The sequence below is a fragment of the Drosophila takahashii genome, chromosome 3R, assembly GCF_030179915.1.
Source record: "Drosophila takahashii strain IR98-3 E-12201 chromosome 3R, DtakHiC1v2, whole genome shotgun sequence".
NCBI lineage: Eukaryota > Metazoa > Arthropoda > Insecta > Diptera > Drosophilidae > Drosophila > Drosophila takahashii.
In genome coordinates, this window is record NC_091681.1 from 25,351,479 (window position 1) to 25,370,525 (window position 19,047).

The 19,047-nt window shown below is 41.6% G+C and overlaps 5 protein-coding genes across 5 annotated transcripts; 4 read left to right on the top strand and 1 right to left on the bottom strand.

The window, feature by feature from the left end:
• The first annotated feature begins 44 nt into the window (after positions 1-44).
• On the top strand, positions 45-8,856 carry rtet (major facilitator superfamily domain-containing protein rtet). The gene is made up of 6 exons (XM_017148272.3): positions 45-627; positions 7,039-7,380; positions 7,439-7,512; positions 7,809-7,984; positions 8,043-8,348; positions 8,632-8,856. The coding sequence occupies exons 1-6, from the start codon at positions 199-201 to the stop codon at positions 8,721-8,723; spliced, it is 1,419 nt and encodes a 472-aa protein (XP_017003761.2). The 5' UTR covers positions 45-198; the 3' UTR covers positions 8,724-8,856.
• Positions 8,857-9,027: 171 nt separating this feature from the next.
• On the top strand, positions 9,028-10,013 carry LOC108061860 (arylalkylamine N-acetyltransferase-like 2). The gene has a single exon (XM_017148274.3). The coding sequence runs from the start codon at positions 9,133-9,135 to the stop codon at positions 9,805-9,807; it is 675 nt and encodes a 224-aa protein (XP_017003763.2). The 5' UTR covers positions 9,028-9,132; the 3' UTR covers positions 9,808-10,013.
• A 163-nt stretch (positions 10,014-10,176) lies between these two features.
• Positions 10,177-15,795, top strand: Rab11 (RAS oncogene family member Rab11). Its single transcript, XM_017148248.3, has 5 exons — positions 10,177-10,286; positions 10,473-10,669; positions 12,914-13,035; positions 13,692-14,040; positions 14,875-15,795. The coding sequence occupies exons 2-5, from the start codon at positions 10,630-10,632 to the stop codon at positions 15,006-15,008; spliced, it is 645 nt and encodes a 214-aa protein (XP_017003737.1). The 5' UTR covers positions 10,177-10,286; positions 10,473-10,629; the 3' UTR covers positions 15,009-15,795.
• Positions 15,796-15,891: 96 nt separating this feature from the next.
• On the top strand, positions 15,892-17,592 carry ppan (Brix domain-containing protein peter pan). Its single transcript, XM_017148282.3, has 4 exons — positions 15,892-16,290; positions 16,355-16,719; positions 16,778-17,205; positions 17,263-17,592. The coding sequence occupies exons 1-4, from the start codon at positions 15,952-15,954 to the stop codon at positions 17,544-17,546; spliced, it is 1,416 nt and encodes a 471-aa protein (XP_017003771.2). The 5' UTR covers positions 15,892-15,951; the 3' UTR covers positions 17,547-17,592.
• On the bottom strand, positions 17,547-18,841 carry Bdbt (Bride of doubletime). Its single transcript, XM_017148283.3, has 2 exons — positions 18,819-18,841; positions 17,547-18,479 (listed from the first exon to the last, which is right to left on the bottom strand). Exon 2 carries the CDS (start codon positions 18,477-18,479, stop codon positions 17,616-17,618), a length of 864 nt encoding a protein of 287 aa, XP_017003772.2. The 5' UTR covers positions 18,819-18,841; the 3' UTR covers positions 17,547-17,615.
• Between the last annotated feature and the right edge of the window lie 206 nt (positions 18,842-19,047).

A 19,047-nucleotide genomic window follows, 5' to 3' on the forward strand; every position in this document is an offset into this window, starting at 1 on the left:
CTGACCGTTGCAGGCCGCCTGCCGTCAGCTGTTGCTTTTTCAACTTTCACTTCGGCTGGCGGTTTTTGGAGCACTCCGCTTCTTGAGAGGGCCAAAAGTTGTCGGGGGAGTTGAAGTCGCGTTGCCACAGTTATGTTGCAGTAAAACCCGTACACGCACGCAATCACGGCAGAAGTTAACACCCAAAATCCATACATAATGGCCGCCCTACGGAGTCGCCCCAATGGAACGCTTGAAGTGGAGAAGGAAGCTCAAGTCACCAGCCACAACAATAACAAGCCGGAAAAGGAACTAACCAAGAATGGAAAGACGGAGAAAAGTGACCCCATGATATACATCATTTTCGTCTCACTGCTCTTCGATCTGCTGGCCTTCACCATCATTCTGCCACTCTTACCCTCGTTACTGGAATATTACCGTCTTAACGATAGTTCCGGCCTATATGCCGTGCTCACGGATCGGGTGCGTTGGTTCCAGCAGCTCCTTGGCGCCCCGGAAAGGTATATATCGGTGCTATTCGGTGGCTTCCTCGGCTCCATGTTCAGTTTCCTTCAGTTCGTGGCTAGTCCAATTGTCGGGGGACTCTCGGATTACTATGGTCGGAAACCAGTCCTCTTGGTTTGTGCGGTAAGTAATATCAAATAAAAACACCTCTTAACGAGGTAAAGAACTAGTGACGATCGCGCCTTCAACATACAAAAGTTCTGATATCAACATTTGTGACGAAAAATTATTACACTTGTCATTAAATAGACTTTCTAGTATTTTCTCATTCGGCCCGCCCTATCAAACTATTCCAGCCTTTTTCCCTTCACAGGCATTTTCTATTGCAGCGTGCCGAATGAGAAAATATTAGAAAGTCTATTTAATGACAAGTGTAATCATTTTTCGTCACAAATGTTGATATCAGAACTTTTGTATGTTGAAGGCGCGATCGTCACTAGTTTTTTACCTCGTTAAGAGGTGTTTTTATTTGATATCAGAAGTTTTTGTTTGTTTACATTTGCTCTCATAGGAGCTAATATATACATTTAAATTTAAATTGGTAAGCCATTGTATTAAACGAATTAAGTTAAAAAGGCGATGAAGTATATCAAAATACCTTTTAAACGAGTTATAGCACATGGGTGTACCTTTAGTAGTGTAGAACTTACAAACTAACGAAATTGAGCTATTTTTAGCTTTTTTCCCGCTAAAGTAGCGGCTTTTTCCAAAAGTCGTAGAACAAAAGATTCCTATATGGAACTCTTAAGTGCAAATTTACTGATTCCATGACCCTAAAATACAGTTCGTATACCCTCACACAAAATTCAATACTAAGGGAGTGTTAGTTGCTCGAGCTGGCAAAAGTGGCTATTTTCGTATAAAAATAACTTTTAAACGTGACTTTTTACAGTAATGTGTTATATACCAAAATTTAAGGAATCTCAAGGGCTATATATTTTAAAGTTGTAAGGAAAATCGTTAGAGCCGTTTTTGAGAAAATTAAAAAAAAGCTAAAAAAAAAGTTTAAACAAATTTTCTTTTGTTCATATCTTTTTAACTATTACATTTACACAAATTGCATATAGAAGGCGTTTATAGCATTTAAAAATACCTTTCAAACGAGATGCAGCACAAGTCTGTAGCTTTAGTAGTATAGAAGTTACGGCTTTCCGAATTTTAGCTATTTATAGCTGTTTTCCCGCTAAACTAGCGGGTTTTTCCAAAAGTGGTAGAACAAAAGTTTTTTATATCGATGTGATGAACGTCATATCAAATTTTCAAAACTTAAAAAACATGTTTTGGACAAACTGACAAACTGACAAACTGACAAACAGAATTAAATTTTCATTTTGGGAAGACGAAGAAAATCTTATTTTGGCTATAACTTTAGAACGGAGCGTCGGATTTTGACAAATGACCCCTCATTCGACGGGTATTTTCAAAAGGAATACAACTAAAACATTGCGAGGGGGCATTTATCCCCACCGGCCCCAACAGCTCCAAATTTCGAAATTTTCACTTTTTCACTTTCACCGCTCTATCTCCCAAGCCAATTGATTTTCTTAGAGTCTTGGTATGCAATCCTGTTAGTTTTCGCAATACCTTTTGATAGGTGTATCATTCATTATGATCGGACCATCACAGTAGATTTTCATTTCTTCGTGTATATATAGTAGTCGCCTTCGCACACTCTCCTGGTGCGCTTCGTCACTACATGGACTGCCGTCCATAGTGATAGTCGCCTTCGCACACTCTCCTGGTGCGCTTCGTCACTACATGGACTGCCGTCCATAGTGATTATAGCTTTTAATAGTTTAATTTAAACCACTTTGATTGTCTTTAAAAAAGAGGTACATTATATTTATAATTATTCGTAATTATGTTCTAACTTATAAACATTTGTAGCCCAAAACCAAGTACAAATCCTTTTGAATGTGTTATCATATATGGTCTTATCCAAAAACACCAGAGAACCTTGAAGCGGATATTATTTATTTTCGTATTTTAAGTTATACTACACTCAAATTAAATTTAACCCTAAATTTTAGAAAATCGCCAAAGAAATTTATTTTTTCTAAATACATGAAAGTTATTTTGTAATGTAGAAAATGGTTACTGTGAACTAAAATCACTCTAAAAACAAGAAAGGAAGCTAGCTTCGGCAAGCCGAAGCTTATATACCCTTGCAGATCATTCTATTAATTTACAAATCGCAAAAATTTTAAATTTCTTATTATTTCACAATAATTTTTCGATCGTTTCTATCACAGCTATATGATATAGTAGTTCGATCTTTTAAAAATTAAAATTGAAATTCGGAAATATTTCAAAATAGTCATATCCCAGAGTAGAAGGGAATGTAATAAAAACCAACAAAGATATAATTTTTTTCCCATTAATTTCCATTTAATTTTTCGACCGTTTCTATGGCAGCTATATGATATAGTGATCCGATTTAAAAAACAAAAAAAACCGAAATTCAGAAATATATAAAAAAAAATATTCCCAAGAGTAGAAGGTAAAATTTCAAAAAACACCGGAGCTAGAATTTTTTCACGTTTTTTTTTTTTTATCCTTCCTATGGGAGCTATAAGATATAGTTGTCCGATCCGGTTGGTTCCGACATATATACTACCTGCAATAGAAAGAAGACTTTTGGGAAAGTTTCATCCCGATAGCTCAAAAACTGAGAGACTAGTTTGCGTAGAAACGGACGGACAGACGGACAGACGGACGGACAGACGGACAGACGGACAGACGGACGGACAGACGGACATGGCTAGATCGACTCGTCTTGTGATGCTGATCAAGAATATATATACTTTATGGGGTCGGAAATGTCTCCTTCACTGCGTTGCAAACTTCTGACTGAAATCATAATACCCTCTGCAAGGGTATAACAAGCTTATATACCCTTGTAGATAAAAGAATGCTCACTCGGTGCAGTTCCAGGGATTCCAGATTCAGCGTTTCTATTTATTTAAATTTTGTTTTTAAGTAGTCAAGAATCAAATCGCCTACTTCCTACAAAGTTACAATGAATTTTCTTATATTTGTTTGAATATTCCTATGGGAGCCTTAAGATATAGTGGTCCGATCCTGCTGAAACTGGGCAGTGATTAGGTGCTGAAACTGGGCAGTGATTAGGTGCTGAAAGTAGGCAGTGATTAGGTGCTGAAACTAAGCAGTGATTAGGTGCTGAAACTAAGCAGTGATTAGGTGCTGAAACTGGGCAGTGATTAGGTGCTGAAAGTAGGCAGTGATTAGGTGCTGAAAGTAGGCAGTGATTAGGTGCTGAAAGTAGGCAGTGATTAGGTGCTGAAACTAAGCAGTGATTAGGTGCTGAAAGTAGGCAGTGATTAGGTGCTGAAAGTAGGCAGTGATTAGGTGCTGAAAGCAGTGATTAGGTGCTGAAAGTAGGCAGTGATTAGGTGCTGAAAGTAGGCAGTGATTAGGTGCTGAAAGTAGGCAGTGATTAGGTGCTGAAAGTAGGCAGTGATTAGGTGCTAAAAGCAGTGATTAGGTGCTGAAAGTAGGCAGTGATTAGGTGCTGAAAGTAGGCAGTGATTAGGTGCTGAAAGTAGGCAGTGATTAGGTGCTGAAACTAAGCAGTGATTAGGTGCTGAAAGTAGGCAGTGATTAGGTGCTGAAAGCAGTGATTAGGTGCTGAAAGTAGGCAGTGATTAGGTGCTGAAAGTAGGCAGTGATTAGGTGCTGAAACTAAGCAGTGATTAGGTGCTGAAAGTAGGCAGTGATTAGGTGCTGAAAGCAGTGATTAGGTGCTAAAAGCAGTGATTAGGTGCTGAAAGTAGGCAGTGATTAGGTGCTGAAAGCAGTGATTAGGTGCTGAAAGTAGGCAGTGATTAGGTGCTGAAACTAAGCAGTGATTAGGTGCTGAAACTAAGCAGTGATTAGGTGCTGAAACTAAGCAGTGATTAGGTGCTGAAACTGAGCAGTGATTAGGTGCTGAAAGTAGGCAGTGATTAGGTGCTGAAACTGAGCAGTGATTAGGTGCTGAAACTGAGCAGTGATTAGGTGCTGAAACTGAGCAGTGATTATGTGCTGAAACTGAGCAGTGATTAGGTGCTGAAACTGAGCAGTGAGTAGGTGCTGAAACTGAGCAGTGATTAGGTGCTGAAACTGAGCAGTGATTAGGTGCTGAATCTGAGCAGTGATTAGGTGCTGAAACAGAGCAGTGATTAGGTGCTGAAACTGAGCAGTGATTAGGTGCTGAAACTGAGCAGTGATTAGGTGCTGAATCTGAGCAGTGATTAGGTGCTGAAAGTAGGCAGTGATTAGGTGCTGAAAGTAGGCAGTGATTAGGTGCTGAAAGCAGTGATTAGGTGCTGAAAGTAGGCAGTGATTAGGTGCTGAAACTAAGCAGTGATTAGGTGCTGAAAGTAGGCAGTGATTAGGTGCTGAAAGCAGTGATTAGGTGCTAAAAGCAGTGATTAGGTGCTGAAAGTAGGCAGTGATTAGGTGCTGAAAGTAGGCAGTGATTAGGTGCTGAAAGTAGGCAGTGATTAGGTGCTGAAACTAAGCAGTGATTAGGTGCTGAAACTAAGCAGTGATTAGGTGCTGAAACTGAGCAGTGATTAGGTGCTGAAACTGAGCAGTGATTAGGTGCTGAAAGTAGGCAGTGATTAGGTGCTGAAACTGAGCAGTGATTAGGTGCTGAAACTGAGCAGTGATTAGGTGCTGAAACTGAGCAGTGATTATGTGCTGAAACTGAGCAGTGATTAGGTGCTGAAACTGAGCAGTGAGTAGGTGCTGAAACTGAGCAGTGATTAGGTGCTGAAACTGAGCAGTGATTAGGTGCTGAATCTGAGCAGTGATTAGGTGCTGAAACAGAGCAGTGATTAGGTGCTGAAACTGAGCAGTGATTAGGTGCTGAAACTGAGCAGTGATTAGGTGCTGAATCTGAGCAGTGATTAGGTGCTGAAAGTAGGCAGTGATTAGGTGCTGAAAGTAGGCAGTGATTAGGTGCTGAAAGCAGTGATTAGGTGCTGAAAGTAGGCAGTGATTAGGTGCTGAAACTAAGCAGTGATTAGGTGCTGAAAGTAGGCAGTGATTAGGTGCTGAAAGCAGTGATTAGGTGCTAAAAGCAGTGATTAGGTGCTGAAAGTAGGCAGTGATTAGGTGCTGAAAGTAGGCAGTGATTAGGTGCTGAAAGTAGGCAGTGATTAGGTGCTGAAACTAAGCAGTGATTAGGTGCTGAAACTAAGCAGTGATTAGGTGCTGAAACTGAGCAGTGATTAGGTGCTGAAACTGAGCAGTGATTAGGTGCTGAAAGTAGGCAGTGATTAGGTGCTGAAACTGAGCAGTGATTAGGTGCTGAAACTGAGCAGTGATTAGGTGCTGAAACTGAGCAGTGATTATGTGCTGAAACTGAGCAGTGATTAGGTGCTGAAACTGAGCAGTGATTAGGTGCTGAAACTGAGCAGTGATTAGGTGCTGAATCTGAGCAGTGATTAGGTGCTGAAAGTAGGCAGTGATTAGGTGCTGAAACTGAGCAGTGATTAGGTGCTGAAACAGAGCAGTGATTAGGTGCTGAAACAGAGCAGTGATTAGGTGATGAAAGTAGGCAGTGATTAGGTGCTGAAACTGAGCAGTGATTAGGTGCTGAAACTGAGCAGTGATTAGGTGCTGAAACTGAGCAGTGATTAGGTGCTGAAACTGAGCAGTGATTAGGTGCTGAAAGTAGGCAGTGATTAGGTGCTGAAACTGAGCAGTGATTAGGTGCTGAAACAGAGCAGTGATTAGGTGCTGAATCTGAGCAGTGATTAGGTGCTGAAACTGAGCAGTGATTAGGTGCTGAAAGTAGGCAGTGATTAGGTGCTGAAAGTAGGCAGTGATTAGGTGCTGAAACTGAGCAGTGATTATGTGCTGAAACTGAGCAGTGATTAGGTGCTGAGACTGAGCAGTGATTAGGTGCTGAAACTGAGCAGTGATTATGTGCTGAAACAGAGCAGTGATTATGTGCTGAAACTGAGCAGTGATTAGGTGCTGAAACTGAGCAGTGAGTAGGTGCTGAAACTGAGCAGTGATTAGGTGCTGAAACTGGGCAGTGATTAGGTGCTGAAAAATAAATATAAAACAAGAAAGGAAGCTACCTACGGCCAGACGAAGCTTTTATTCCCTTGTAGATAAAAGAATGCTCACTCGGTGCAGTTCCGGGGATTCCAGATTCAGCGTTTCTATTTATTTAAATTTTGTTTTTAAGTAGTCAAGAATCAAAACGCCTACTTCCTACACGACGGACAGACAGACAGACGAACAGACGGACAGACGGACATGGCTAGATAGACTCGGCTATTGGTGCTGATCAAGAATATATATACTTTATGTGGTCGGAAACGTCTCCTTCACTGCGTTGCAAACATCTGAGTGAAATTATAATACCCTCTACATGGGTACAACTAGAAAAAATGCCCTTAAAATTAGAAATTATTTTCTGAAAAATAGAAAGTCAAACGAAAATAATAATACTGTAGTACTACACATTTTTTAAACCCTTGCTTACAATATACATCGTATTTTCCCCATCCCCAGTCTGGCATTGCGCTATCCTATCTGATCTGGGCCTGCTCCAGCAACTTTGCCCTGTTCGTTTTGGCCCGCTTTGTGGGAGGCATCAGCAAGGGCAATATTTCGCTATGCATGTCTGTGATCACGGATGTCTCCAGCGTCAAGACCCGGGGGCGTGGCATGGCCCTGGTGGGCGTGGCCTTCTCACTGGGCTTCATTGTAGGACCCATGATTGGAGCTTTATTCGCCATATTCTCGGATAAAAGTGGAGGCGCCTGGTTTGTGCTGCCCTCTCTGTTGGCTTTTGGCCTGGCAATCGGAGATCTTTTGGTTCTGGCTTGCTGCCTGCGAGAGACTTTGCCGAAGGTGGGTTTGCTTAATATTATAATATAATATTAATATTAATTGTTGGACTCTTTTACAGGAGAAACGTGTTAAGGAGATCTCATCTGCCCTGTCATATGGCCTGCAATTGCTCAACTTCTCGGCCATATTCAGGTAAATCATTGTTTTAATTAGCATGTCGCGAAAACCAGTCGTGTGATCAAATTGAAATCGTCATTCGCTGGGAACTGCAAGCAACCCGGACTTGACTTGTCTGACTTGTCTGACTGGTTTGATGGACATTATTATCGTGCACGTTTTATTTGATTGTCTTATCAGTTGGGAAACGCTGGTAATGCTTCTGATTAAAAGTAGTTACAGGGAAGGGTGGTTTCCAGTTAGCTTGAATATTATCTACGATTATGCCCGAAGTGTCCAATCTAATTTCGACCTAATTCTTGTATTGCCAGATTTGCTGCCATCAAAAATGTTTCCAAGAAAGATATTGAGGCCTTGCGATCGATTGGATTGATATACTTTCTGTACCTCTTCCTGTATTCCGGCTTGGAGTTCACCGTCACCTTTTTGATGTACCACAAATTTGGCTATACTTCGATGGATCAGGCAAAGATGTTTTTAACAACAGGTATGGAAACTATAATGATTTTTTAAAATTTTAATTAAAATGCTGTGATATTTTGCAGGTGTTATTATGACTTTGCTGCAGGGATCGGTTGTTCGCCGTTTGCCCGAGGCCAAGATCAAGGGCTATGCCATCTTCAGTCTCTATCTGATTGTACCCGCCTTCGTATTAGTCGGCCTGGCGGAGGGCAGTAGAATGCTCTACGCCGGCATGACCCTCTTCGCAATCTCCACCGCCTTCGCTGTCACCTGTCTAACGACTCTGGTATCCAAGTATGGAAACGATGACCAAAAGGGTTCAGTATTGGGCATATTCCGCTCCCTGGGAGCTCTGGCTCGTGCTTTGGGTCCTGTAGTAGGCTGCATTGGTAAGTAAAAATAATAATCCTATACAGAAAAAAAACCAATATGAAATAGGGTTATTTCTACCTTATTTCATATCAATAAAAAGCCGATTTGATTTATGCCAAATTTAAGATTCAATCATATCAACATGATATTTTATCATATCATAAAATACCAAAATGTTGTATTTTTGAGCAAATAATATAAAAAACATATCAAAATGATATGAATAACTTGATCTTTAAAAAGTATCGAATTGACCATTACCATTTTTATAACATTTACAAATCTTACAAATTCTTATAGCTTTCTGGTGCGTGGGCTCGAAGATCACCTATATAGCCGGCGGACTCCTGCTCATTTATCCAGCCATGGCCTTGCAACGCGCTCGCATTTAAGTGCAATAAGAACAAAGTTTATTAATCACTCTAGAGATCAACGCAAGTATTAGCTGCACATTATACTTAATTTATTGTTTTTATACAACAAGTATTTTATATTAAAATAGCCACTTTATACTTTGTTTTGTAAGTTAATAATTTTTTACTCGGAACTGGGAACTGAAAGCTTTTGGTGCATTTTGTATAGTTCCAAATGTACATACAGGGTGTGTTTGTACCAGTTTTGTCAATATGATAAAAATATTATCTGGTTTAACTAAAATATTGTTTTCCTATCTTTTGTTTATCCCTTTTCTATTGCGAAAAGATAGCTGGTGGCTATATATAAAAGCCAAATCAGTGGGCAACAAGGCGTCTATTACTTTATCGTCACTGAAGCAACGGGCCTGTAAAGACCGATTTTATTATGGAGTCCAACTTAAAAGACGGTGTCAACATTCGCATCATGGACTTAAGGGACTATAAACAAGTGAAACCTTTCCTAAAGAATGAATTCTTCAATGCAGAACCGCTGTATTTAAGCCTAAGCTGTGGAAAACCCTTTCAACCCCTGGACGAAGAGCAATGGGATGAGGAGAACCTATCGATGATCGCTCAGGGAATGTGTTTGGTGGCCCTTGACGAGCAAGATGGTAACCGCCTTGTGGGTTGCGCACTGGCCGGATCCCTATTCCCTGAAGATTACGAGAGGCATCGACGGATGGCGGAGAACGCGGATCAAACCATTTCGGGTCACTTGAATGTCTATCTCTACAAGCTCGAAAGTGGGGCCAATATTTTCGAGCGGTACGGAATCTCCAAAGCACTTCTGTCCCGCATGACCACTGTTGCTGGCTCCAAGAGAGGAAAGGGACTAGGTTCGCGACTTGCCAAAACTCTGATGGAATTGGGAAGAACCAAGGGATTCCCTGTTATGGTCGCCAATTGTACAAGCTTTTACTCTGCTCGACAAAAGGAAAGTCTAGGGATGGAGTGCATCTACTCACTCGCCCACGTCGATTTCAAGGACAATCAGGGAAGAGTCACCTTCACGCCGCCACCACCGCATACAATGACCCGAGTCATGGCCATTAAACTGTGAAGAGAACAGACTATAAATCACTTTGTAGAAATCATATTATAAGAAATCTTTAACAGAAGCAGAAGAACAAGAAAAAATTCCGAAAAAAAAACCCTTCGGCCGGCAGGAGTAGCGGATTTTCATGCAAATGTTAATTTGTTAATAAGTAATGACCCAGAGTTTTTTTATATTTATGTTTTCCAATAAAAATCAATTAGCTAGAAACTTTAAAACCAAATTGTTATTTTCGAATTTAAATTAACGGTTTTGCCTTTTAAATTCCATTTAGCAATTAGAGATGGTCCGAAAATAGGTGTGTGTTTGCGCTAAGTGGGGTGTGTGACCCCGCTAGTAAAAGTACTAAAAATACCATAAACACCACGGTAAAATGTCAGGATTGTGTTTCGCTATACCAGCATACCTCCTCTAGCACGAATACCATCTCTACTCGTTGGAAAATATAACGTCACGTTATTGGGAGTGACTAAGTTTCGTTTCGTGTAAGGAAAATTGCAAATAAATGCGCTGAAAGCTTCTGGAAATGTCAAATTAATACGGCCCCAGTTGCCGGATACATTCTGCCAGCCGCTCCGCACGCAGTCGAGCTGGAAATCCAGCTGATTTGCCCACCCAAAATACTGATACATACACTTTTCTTTTCTTTACAACTACAACTGCAAATAAAGTGTAAAGTGTGTGAGCCTACGACAAACGCATTAAAGAAATCGGCGGCGCAGGGATTATTGGATTTCGTTTAGCACCCGCACACGGAACACACAGGACGGAGCTGGATTTGCCAAGGATTTCGAATCGAGCGAGCGACAGCAAAACAAATTGAGCAAAATGGGTGCAAGAGAAGACGAGTACGACTATCTGTTCAAAGGTAATTATAAACATGATACTAGCCGGTGGCCACTGGCCAGAGATCGTGGAAGGAGACGGGGGACAGGAGGAGCAGCACTTCCAGGCTCTCTCTCTCCTCTCCCGTGACGCAGTGGTTCAATGGCACTAATTGAAACTAATTGGAGAATAACAAAAAGTGCACTCAAAGAGCCCAAAGTTCATGTGATGGTATGTGCTTTGTTTGTGTGTGTGTGATTAATTCCCAAAATAAGTCCAAGAAGAACGCCCCCCGAGTTTGTTGTTGCTTGCTGCAGTTGGATGCCCTTTGGTGGCTCCGCTCTCTCTCCCTCTCTTTGGAGCTCTCTTTTCTTCCGGATTGAAGTACGCGTACTTTGCCGTTAACTGTCTGTTTTGTCATTACGATACCGTTGCTCGCGCCACGTTGCATACAAAGCAAAGGCAAATCGTATTAATAATTGCTTTAAAAGTTGTTTTTATGCTTAGCCACCCACTGGAATTCGTAAATTGATTAGATTTCCAGTGAATACGGCGAGAGAGTGTGGGTATTATGATTTCTGTACAGCTGGCCTTTGCATTTGGATTTTTGCAACTTCTTTTAGTTAAGTGGCTCTCTCTTTCGCTCTCGCGCTCTCAATTGAAAGTTGGGGGCACAGTGGAGCGAGATCTTGTTTTTGCTCGTAAAATCACATTCTTATCCCGCATCTTCCCCCATTCTCAGTTGTTTATGCTCGGGGGTCATCAATTCTCAGTTCTCCTTTGTTCTCTTCGTTTGCTTGGCTACTACGCCATAAATTCCAATTGCGCTTGAGAAATCTGCTATCACAGCTGAGCAACTGTTGAATGTCATTAATGAAAATTGTACTGCCACATCTTTTGTCAAATATTTAAACCCTTATCTGGCGTCGTTTTTGGGTCAAGTTTTTCAGAGAGAGTAAAAAAGTAAAGACCTCATGAATGCGTCAATGAGCAATATGCCTGATGAGGCCTCAAATTTCACACATGAAACGATATTAACCAGCTATGACTCACTGCCAATAACTGTTGAAGAATTCCACTCTGCGATAAGCGCATAATCACATAACCAAAGTGGGCTGTATTCGGGTTGTTGGAGCCATTCCCACTAGTAAGTAATGACCGTCGATTACTCCCCTTTTAATTTCTCGTCACATCCGCTCAACCAAGTGTAATTTCTCTTTGAAGATCGTTAGAAACTCAGAGAAGGAGAGTAGGGAAAGGAGTGACTCAGCTCTCGCGCTGATAACTGTAACCACGCTGCTCTCAGCTGTCCACACAGAAAGAAAAATTTGGATGCAAATTTATTGGTTAAACTTAGTTTGGGACACTTTAATAATATGGGAAACAATGGATGTAGAATGCATTCGAAAAAAAAGTTTTTAAAATTTGTTATCTTATTACTTTGATGCGGAGATTTTTTTCTGTGCACTATAGAGAGTGATGGAGCAAAAAAAAGGTGTTTGATGACTTTTTGTTATTGTTTTCTTCAATGGATTGGCAAACACGCTGAATCAACAATGACCGAAAAGGGTGTCAAAAATGAAAACTATCCGACATGTGTACACTGTAAATATAGTAGATATCGGCTAATGTAAACTTGATAAGTTCGAGCCACAAATAAGGCAAGTCTTAAAGCCATAGATAAGGGCGAGTACTCTATTATTTATTTTGTAATTTAATTGCCAAAATTATTTAAGTTTTAATATGAATAACATTTTTTATTTTGTCAAAAAAAAAAACCCAAAGAAAGTCTTATTTAAATTTTTAGAAGGAAAATCATAATCATGTATGTTTCATAAATTTTTCGACCTTCAGTCATAGTGAAAACTACTTATCGTATGAGAACTCTCAGCTTGGAAAGCTTGTTTGCTTGCTCAAACATCCCCCACCCAATTACCCAAGAAATGTTTGCTATCGGCAATGAAGTACAATAACACGAACTCCCGAACGTCAACTCCCACAATCATAAAACATTTGTTTCCATGGACTGAATTCCCCCAAGCACGGCGGTTTTATGTACTTGCTGACCTTGGGGCGCCGTGCCATCGGCGAAAGGAGGACATGACCTGGCCGAGCCAGAAGCCACCATCCTGTCCGGCCGTAAAACACAAGACACGGGCCACTCCACAGCTCACACCCACATACATTCATTCGAACATACATATATATTATGCAACTTTGGGTCTTTGATTATCCAATGCCAATGTCGATGTCGCCAGCGTCACTAATGCTCTCTAATCCTTTGCAGTTGTCCTTATCGGTGACTCTGGTGTTGGCAAAAGTAATTTGCTCTCACGTTTCACGCGCAATGAATTCAATTTGGAGTCCAAGTCGACGATTGGCGTTGAGTTTGCAACGCGCAGCATAGAGGTGAGTACAAGGGGAATCTCCGCCCACCACCCACTGAGTGGGTCACGGGCAGACTTGCGTGTGCGTTTCGCTGGGAAGACACGTAGTTGAGGCATCTATCGGAAAATAGGGGGGAAAACTTATCTTCAATTTCAGTAAGTGTCTGAGAATTTCAGTAAATAAAGGATTGCCAATTGGCTTTCTTGCATAATTTATGAGGCAATCCCGTGGGGATAAGCGAAATGTTGACATCATAGTTGCCACTTAAACTGTAAAAATTTAAAAACTACTAAGATGTTAATAAAATAGAAAATAAATAAATAAAAATAATGCATAGATTAGAAACAAGAATTATTAGTCATCGCTTACAATCTTCTTAATATAGTCATTATAAATAGTTTTTATTAATTATGACTTTTAAACATGCCAAGCAAACCTTTTGAGTTAGGGTTTTTTTGGTTCATTTAAAATTTTACCCAAAAACTAGGTCAAGTTAACAGGTGACTTTAGGTTTGGGTACCCAAATGTCCCATTTGGAATAAACCTGTACCTAAATGTTGACATCACTATGTCCAGTTGGTATATCGATTTTCAAAGCGAAAACGCCGCCAGGATAAGTGGGAGAAATTGCCAATTACTGTCGCTATTCTAATGCTATTCCTTTGTTTCATCCCCAGGTCGATGGGAAAACAATTAAAGCGCAAATCTGGGATACGGCCGGCCAGGAGCGTTATCGCGCCATCACCTCTGCCTACTATCGCGGTGCTGTGGGTGCCCTGCTCGTCTATGACATTGCCAAGCATCTGACCTACGAGAATGTGGAGAGGTGGCTGCGGGAGCTGCGCGACCACGCCGACCAGAACATCGTCATCATGCTGGTGGGCAACAAGTCCGACTTGCGGCACTTGCGCTCCGTGCCCACGGACGAGGCGAAACTGTTTGCCGAGCGCAACGGCTTGAGTTTCATAGAAACCTCGGCCCTCGACTCGACGAACGTTGAAACGGCATTCCAGAACATACTCACAGGTGAGTCTTCGAGATTGACTTAACTCATAGTCAATCTATTGATTGGCGCTATCATTCAACTACTCAGTCGACCCTTGCAAAGGTTTTGGTCTGATGTTTGTTTACGTTTTAGGGTAATATATTCAATAGAAATTTGATGGAGATCGCCAAAAATAGACTTGTTAATTTTAAGGGCTAACAAATTTCTATCGATTTTAATTCATGAGGTTTCTATGGGCGTATTGGTTCTTATCATTAAACTCAATTCAATCGTTATTCACGTACTTGTGTTTCCTACATGCATAAATTAGAATTGAAATGACGAAGGTTTATAATATAAACTTTATATTCACAGAAATGTTGGTGAATAAAATTCTGTACAACCTACAAATTTAAGCCATTAGCCATTTCCTTCTCATACATTAGTCATATCATTCTCGTTAAAAAATATAGTGAATAAAACAGATTTCAGTATAATCCAAAAAGAATTACTAACAAAACTATGACTAATAGGAATATGAATTTCTAAGTTAAAAAGACTAAAGTCTTAAAAAGCAAAAGAGTATTGATAAGGAAAGAATTTCATTTTTTTTTTAACGAAAAGGTAAAATATATTATTAAACTTCAGATAAGTAATCTTTATAAAATAATTTTGTATGCGATTCTCACGTTTCAAATTTGCATTATGCACCAACAAATTAAAAATTAAAGTTAAAAACAGGAAGTAGTTATATTAGTAGGATCGTATAAGTTTTTACTATTAATGCTCAGATCACAAAAAGGGCTTCTCTTCTCACAGGAAATCGATAGAGCAATGCAAATGAAGTTTGACTAATTCTTCCATTCGCTTTACAGAGATCTATCGCATTGTGTCGCAGAAACAGATCAGGGATCCGCCGGAAGGCGATGTCATTCGCCCGTCGAACGTGGAGCCCATCGACGTGAAGCCGACTGTTACCGCCGATGTGCGCAAGCAGTGCTGTCAGTGACCGCCCCAAGCAACTTTCGCTATCCCCCGCAACCGCCAGAACAGCAACATAAACAGAAGCAACAACAATTACAACTACAACAAAAGCAACAGCAGCAACAACTATAACTTGATGATCAGAAGCAGCGAATATCTGATGGAACGCATAGGATGTTTCTGTGTTTTCAATCACAGCCACTTGCAGTTTGTCATATGTGCATAAATTGATAAATCAAATGAAATCAACACCACCACTCCACCAGCAGAAGCAGCAACAGAATCGAAAACAACATCCGGCTGTAGTTAACTGCGGTTTAAACTGAAGTTTTATATATAAAAAGAAAAAAAAACAGATACAGATCTAAAGAATATCGCATAAATCGATCCGATCGCCGTGGAAAAAAAGCAAGCAAAACTAAACACTCCAAATTCAGTTTAAGCTGTAGAACTATAATTTATATAAATATACATATATGCTAATATTAAAAATATTAATATTATTAATTTTTCGCAACATAAATATATAGTTGTAATTTCTCGAGAAGAACAACAACAACAACCGGTTAACTTCGATTATGATGCAACATTCATTATTTCCACAACACTGCAGCGCGGACTTTTTCAGTTTTCACTCGAACATTTTTAACAATTGGCCCACTTGGTAAAAGAAAATTTGTCTAAAACTAGCTGATAAAGAGAAATCAAACAAGAACAGTTGTAAAACTTTAAATGCATAAATGAACGAAATAACATCATTTGTGTTTGCTATGTTAAGTGTGATTAAATAAATATAATTTAAATAAAAGGAAGTTGAGAGGTGTTTCAATTGGAGGGAAAACTGAAATTTTGAATAAAATTAGAGTGACCAGAGCGAGGCTGCCGGAGGGTTTGGTATTTTTCGCCCCTGCAGCCATACTGATCCCAACACGTGCGGCGGAAAAGCGGCAGAAAAAACACATCAAAACATGGGGAAAAGCGGCGGCAAGAAGAAAGTGCATCCCAAGACGCGGACGGCGGCCTTCAAGGCCAGCGAGCCGAGTGAGATTGTGGAGGCGCCGCACTCCTTCGTCATCCATCGCGGCCTCACCTGCCCGTACATCACGGACCTCACCCTCGACTTCCGCCGCATCATGGAGCCCTTCACGGCCAGCAATCTGCGCGAGAAGCGAATGAACCGGATTAAGGACTTTGTCAGTTTGAGCAGCTTCTTCCACGTCTCGCACATGGGCATCTTCAACAAGGCCTCCACGCAGCTGTCCTTCAAAGTGGTCCGCCTGCCGCGCGGTCCCTCCTTGACTTTCAAGGTTTGTTTCTCTGGGTTATCCTATTGCTAGCAGCTTGGTTTTCACATGAGTTACTCCTCCACAGGTCCACCAGTTCACCCTGGCCAGGGATGTGATCTCGCTGACCAGGAAACAGATGATCGACAACGACCACTTCAAGCATGCTCCTCTGGTCATCATGAACAACTTCAGTGGCGATGGCAAGCACCTTAAGCTGATGGCCACCACGTTCCAGAACATGTTTCCTTCGATCAACCTGGCCCAGGTCAACATAGGCACCATCCGTCGATGCGTTTTGTTCTCCTACAACCCAGAAACGAAGCTGGTCGAGATGCGACACTATTCCGTGCAGGTGGTGCCCGTGGGTTTGAAAAGAGCGGTCCAGAAGATCGTCAAGGGCACGGTGCCCAATCTGGGCAAGTGCAATGAAGTGGTGGATTTTGTAACCAAGTAATGGGAAACCCTTCTTGATTCCTATTGCATTCATTAATATATCAATCTCTTATAGAGATGGCTACGCCTCCGAATCAGAGGCCGAGGATGACGAGCAGTCGCACGTGGTGCTGGCGCAAACGCTCAAGAGCAAGGGCAATCTGGAGGACAACAAGAGCTCCATCAAGCTGCACGAGATCGGACCTCGTCTAACCATGCAGCTGATCAAAATAGAAGACGGCCTTTTGACCGGCGAGGTTCTGTATCACGATCATGTGGTCAAGACAGAGGACGAAAAGGAAACCATACGCAAGATAGTGGAGAAGAAGCGAAAGCAGAAGGAGCAACGCAAGAAGGAGCAGGCCGAGAACCGGGCTCGCAACTTGAAGATCAAGAAGGATGAAAAGTGGGCTGCCAAAAGGGAGGCGGAGGGTCGCAATGACAGCGATCCCGAGGACGATGCGGAGTACTACAAAGAGGAAGTCGGCGAGGATCCAGATGAAGGTGAGTTGGTATATGCTTCTGCTATGTAAGAGCAAAAACTAAGGATTCCCTTTACAGAACTCTTCAAAATGGAGGCCAGATCCTCTCGCAAGCGGCCCAATTTAAGCGGCGGAATGAAGTACAGCAAGCGGGCCAAGTTTGATCCCAAGGACAAGAAGGACAAGCTTGAACGCAAGGACAAGTTTGAACGCAAGGACAAATTCGACCGCAAGGACAAGAAGGACAAGTTTGACCACAAAAACAAAAGGGAAAGGTTCGATCCCAAGAACAGGAGGGCCAAGTTCGACCCGAAAAACAAGCGCGCCAAGTTTGACCACAAAAAGAGTAGGAAATCAAAGTAGTACATTAAACATAAGCTATTTTATAAAGGCCATTGGTTGTGCCTGACATGGAGATCTTATCAATGGGAACTAGCTGCTGAACATGCGCTGCACCACCTGCTTGTAGTGGGCGTTGCTATCCTTCCAGCTGGCCGCTATGTTGTCGCGCAGCTTGCTGAACTCCCGCTTCTCCTCGTAGTTGGGCAACCGTTCGATGGTGGCCTGCGCCTTGGCGAACTCCTTCAGGTGATAGTAGGCCAGCGCTCGCCGGTAGATGCTCTTCTCGCTGGGATCCTCCTCCGTTTCCACGAACTGCGTGTGGTAGATCACGTGCTCGTAGCGCTTCTCCTGCAGCAGACAGGCAGCCAGGTTGGTCTGTATCTGGATGAAGAGCGTCTCCACCGTGGGACCATCGATGCCATTGTCCTTTTTGGTCAGTTGGTCGAAGGGTTTGTAGGTGATCAGCAACTTTGCGGCCCGCACAAAGTAATCGAAGGCGAATTTCGGGAACGTTTTGAAGCTGGCCACGCCGCTCTCCTTGAGCCGCAGGGCCACTTGATAGATCTCTGCTGCGTCCAGCTTCTCCACCTGCGTATTCTTCACAATCCTCTCCAGCCGCAGCTCGAATTCGACCCTTTCGCCGGTTTTGCTGGTGATGCTGCAGGCTGCCGTTTCGCCGGGCACAAATTGCTGCAGCAGCAGCTCCACGTAGCAGTCCACTGCCGTCAGGCTGGTTCCCATTTCCAGGATGTGCTGCTGCGGATACGTGGAGGACTCATCGCTGGTTAAGTACTTGCTGGGTCGTCCTCCCAAATTGGCGGTCTTCTTGTTCACACTGAACTCCACCGTGCTGACTGTCGTGGGCTTCTCCATTTCGCTGAACTGGAGGGCAAGTACCTTCTTGGCCAGACCACGGCTCTTGTCCTCCCACTCCGTGCCCACGTACCAGTCCATCTTGGAAGATTAGAAACAAAATAATCTTAGGGAATTTGGCGAAAAAAAACTTTTTGTGTTTAGAAGGTGTTACCATTTGTCCCTATGGCGAAAAATCCATCTGGAAAATACATCATTCACACTATTTTATTAAGAACCAAGAAGGCGCGCGATTTTAAAATCTTAGGGTTAGTTAACTGAAGGTTACTAAAGATAGGTTTCATAGGGCGTTATTAAAAAAAGATTATTTACTAATGTTACGGTTTTTAGTGAGCTCCTCCTAGTTTAAGAAATGTAATAACTTTTTTAGCTCACATCAGAATCAATGAAGAAATCAGTAAATATTAAAAAAAGAATTACCAGAATAAACCAGGGACCGTAAATAATCGTTGAGATTTTTATTTTAAAAGGCCTACTGAGATTTGAGAAGTTTTAATCAACAATTTAACTGGTTTTTATACACTTTATAGACATGAAAAAATAACAGTTAATTTGCTTTGTGGACAAGAGTAAAAAGAACGTTATTTTTGACGTTTAAAACAAAATATCACAGTAGTCTTTTTAAAATAAACATCTTAAATAACGATTA

Bases quoted from the DNA above. Each gene is read 5' to 3' on its own strand.
- rtet (XM_017148272.3), top strand. From the start codon at position 199: ATGGCCGCCCTACGGAGTCGCCCCAATGGAACGCTTGAAGTGGAGAAG. The intron at 628-7,038 runs GTAAGTAATATC...CCCCATCCCCAG, and splicing joins CAGTCCTCTTGGTTTGTGCG to TCTGGCATTGCGCTATCCTA. The intron at 7,381-7,438 runs GTGGGTTTGCTT...ACTCTTTTACAG, and splicing joins TGCGAGAGACTTTGCCGAAG to GAGAAACGTGTTAAGGAGAT.
- LOC108061860 (XM_017148274.3), top strand. From the start codon at position 9,133: ATGGAGTCCAACTTAAAAGACGGTGTCAACATTCGCATCATGGACTTA.
- Rab11 (XM_017148248.3), top strand. From the start codon at position 10,630: ATGGGTGCAAGAGAAGACGAGTACGACTATCTGTTCAAAG. The intron at 13,036-13,691 runs GTGAGTACAAGG...TTTCATCCCCAG, and splicing joins TTGCAACGCGCAGCATAGAG to GTCGATGGGAAAACAATTAA. The intron at 14,041-14,874 runs GTGAGTCTTCGA...TTCGCTTTACAG, and splicing joins ATTCCAGAACATACTCACAG to AGATCTATCGCATTGTGTCG.
- ppan (XM_017148282.3), top strand. From the start codon at position 15,952: ATGGGGAAAAGCGGCGGCAAGAAGAAAGTGCATCCCAAGACGCGGACG. The intron at 16,291-16,354 runs GTTTGTTTCTCT...ACTCCTCCACAG, and splicing joins GTCCCTCCTTGACTTTCAAG to GTCCACCAGTTCACCCTGGC. The intron at 16,720-16,777 runs GTAATGGGAAAC...AATCTCTTATAG, and splicing joins GTGGTGGATTTTGTAACCAA to AGATGGCTACGCCTCCGAAT.
- Bdbt (XM_017148283.3), bottom strand. From the start codon at position 18,479: ATGGACTGGTACGTGGGCACGGAGTGGGAGGACAAGAGCCGTGGTCTG.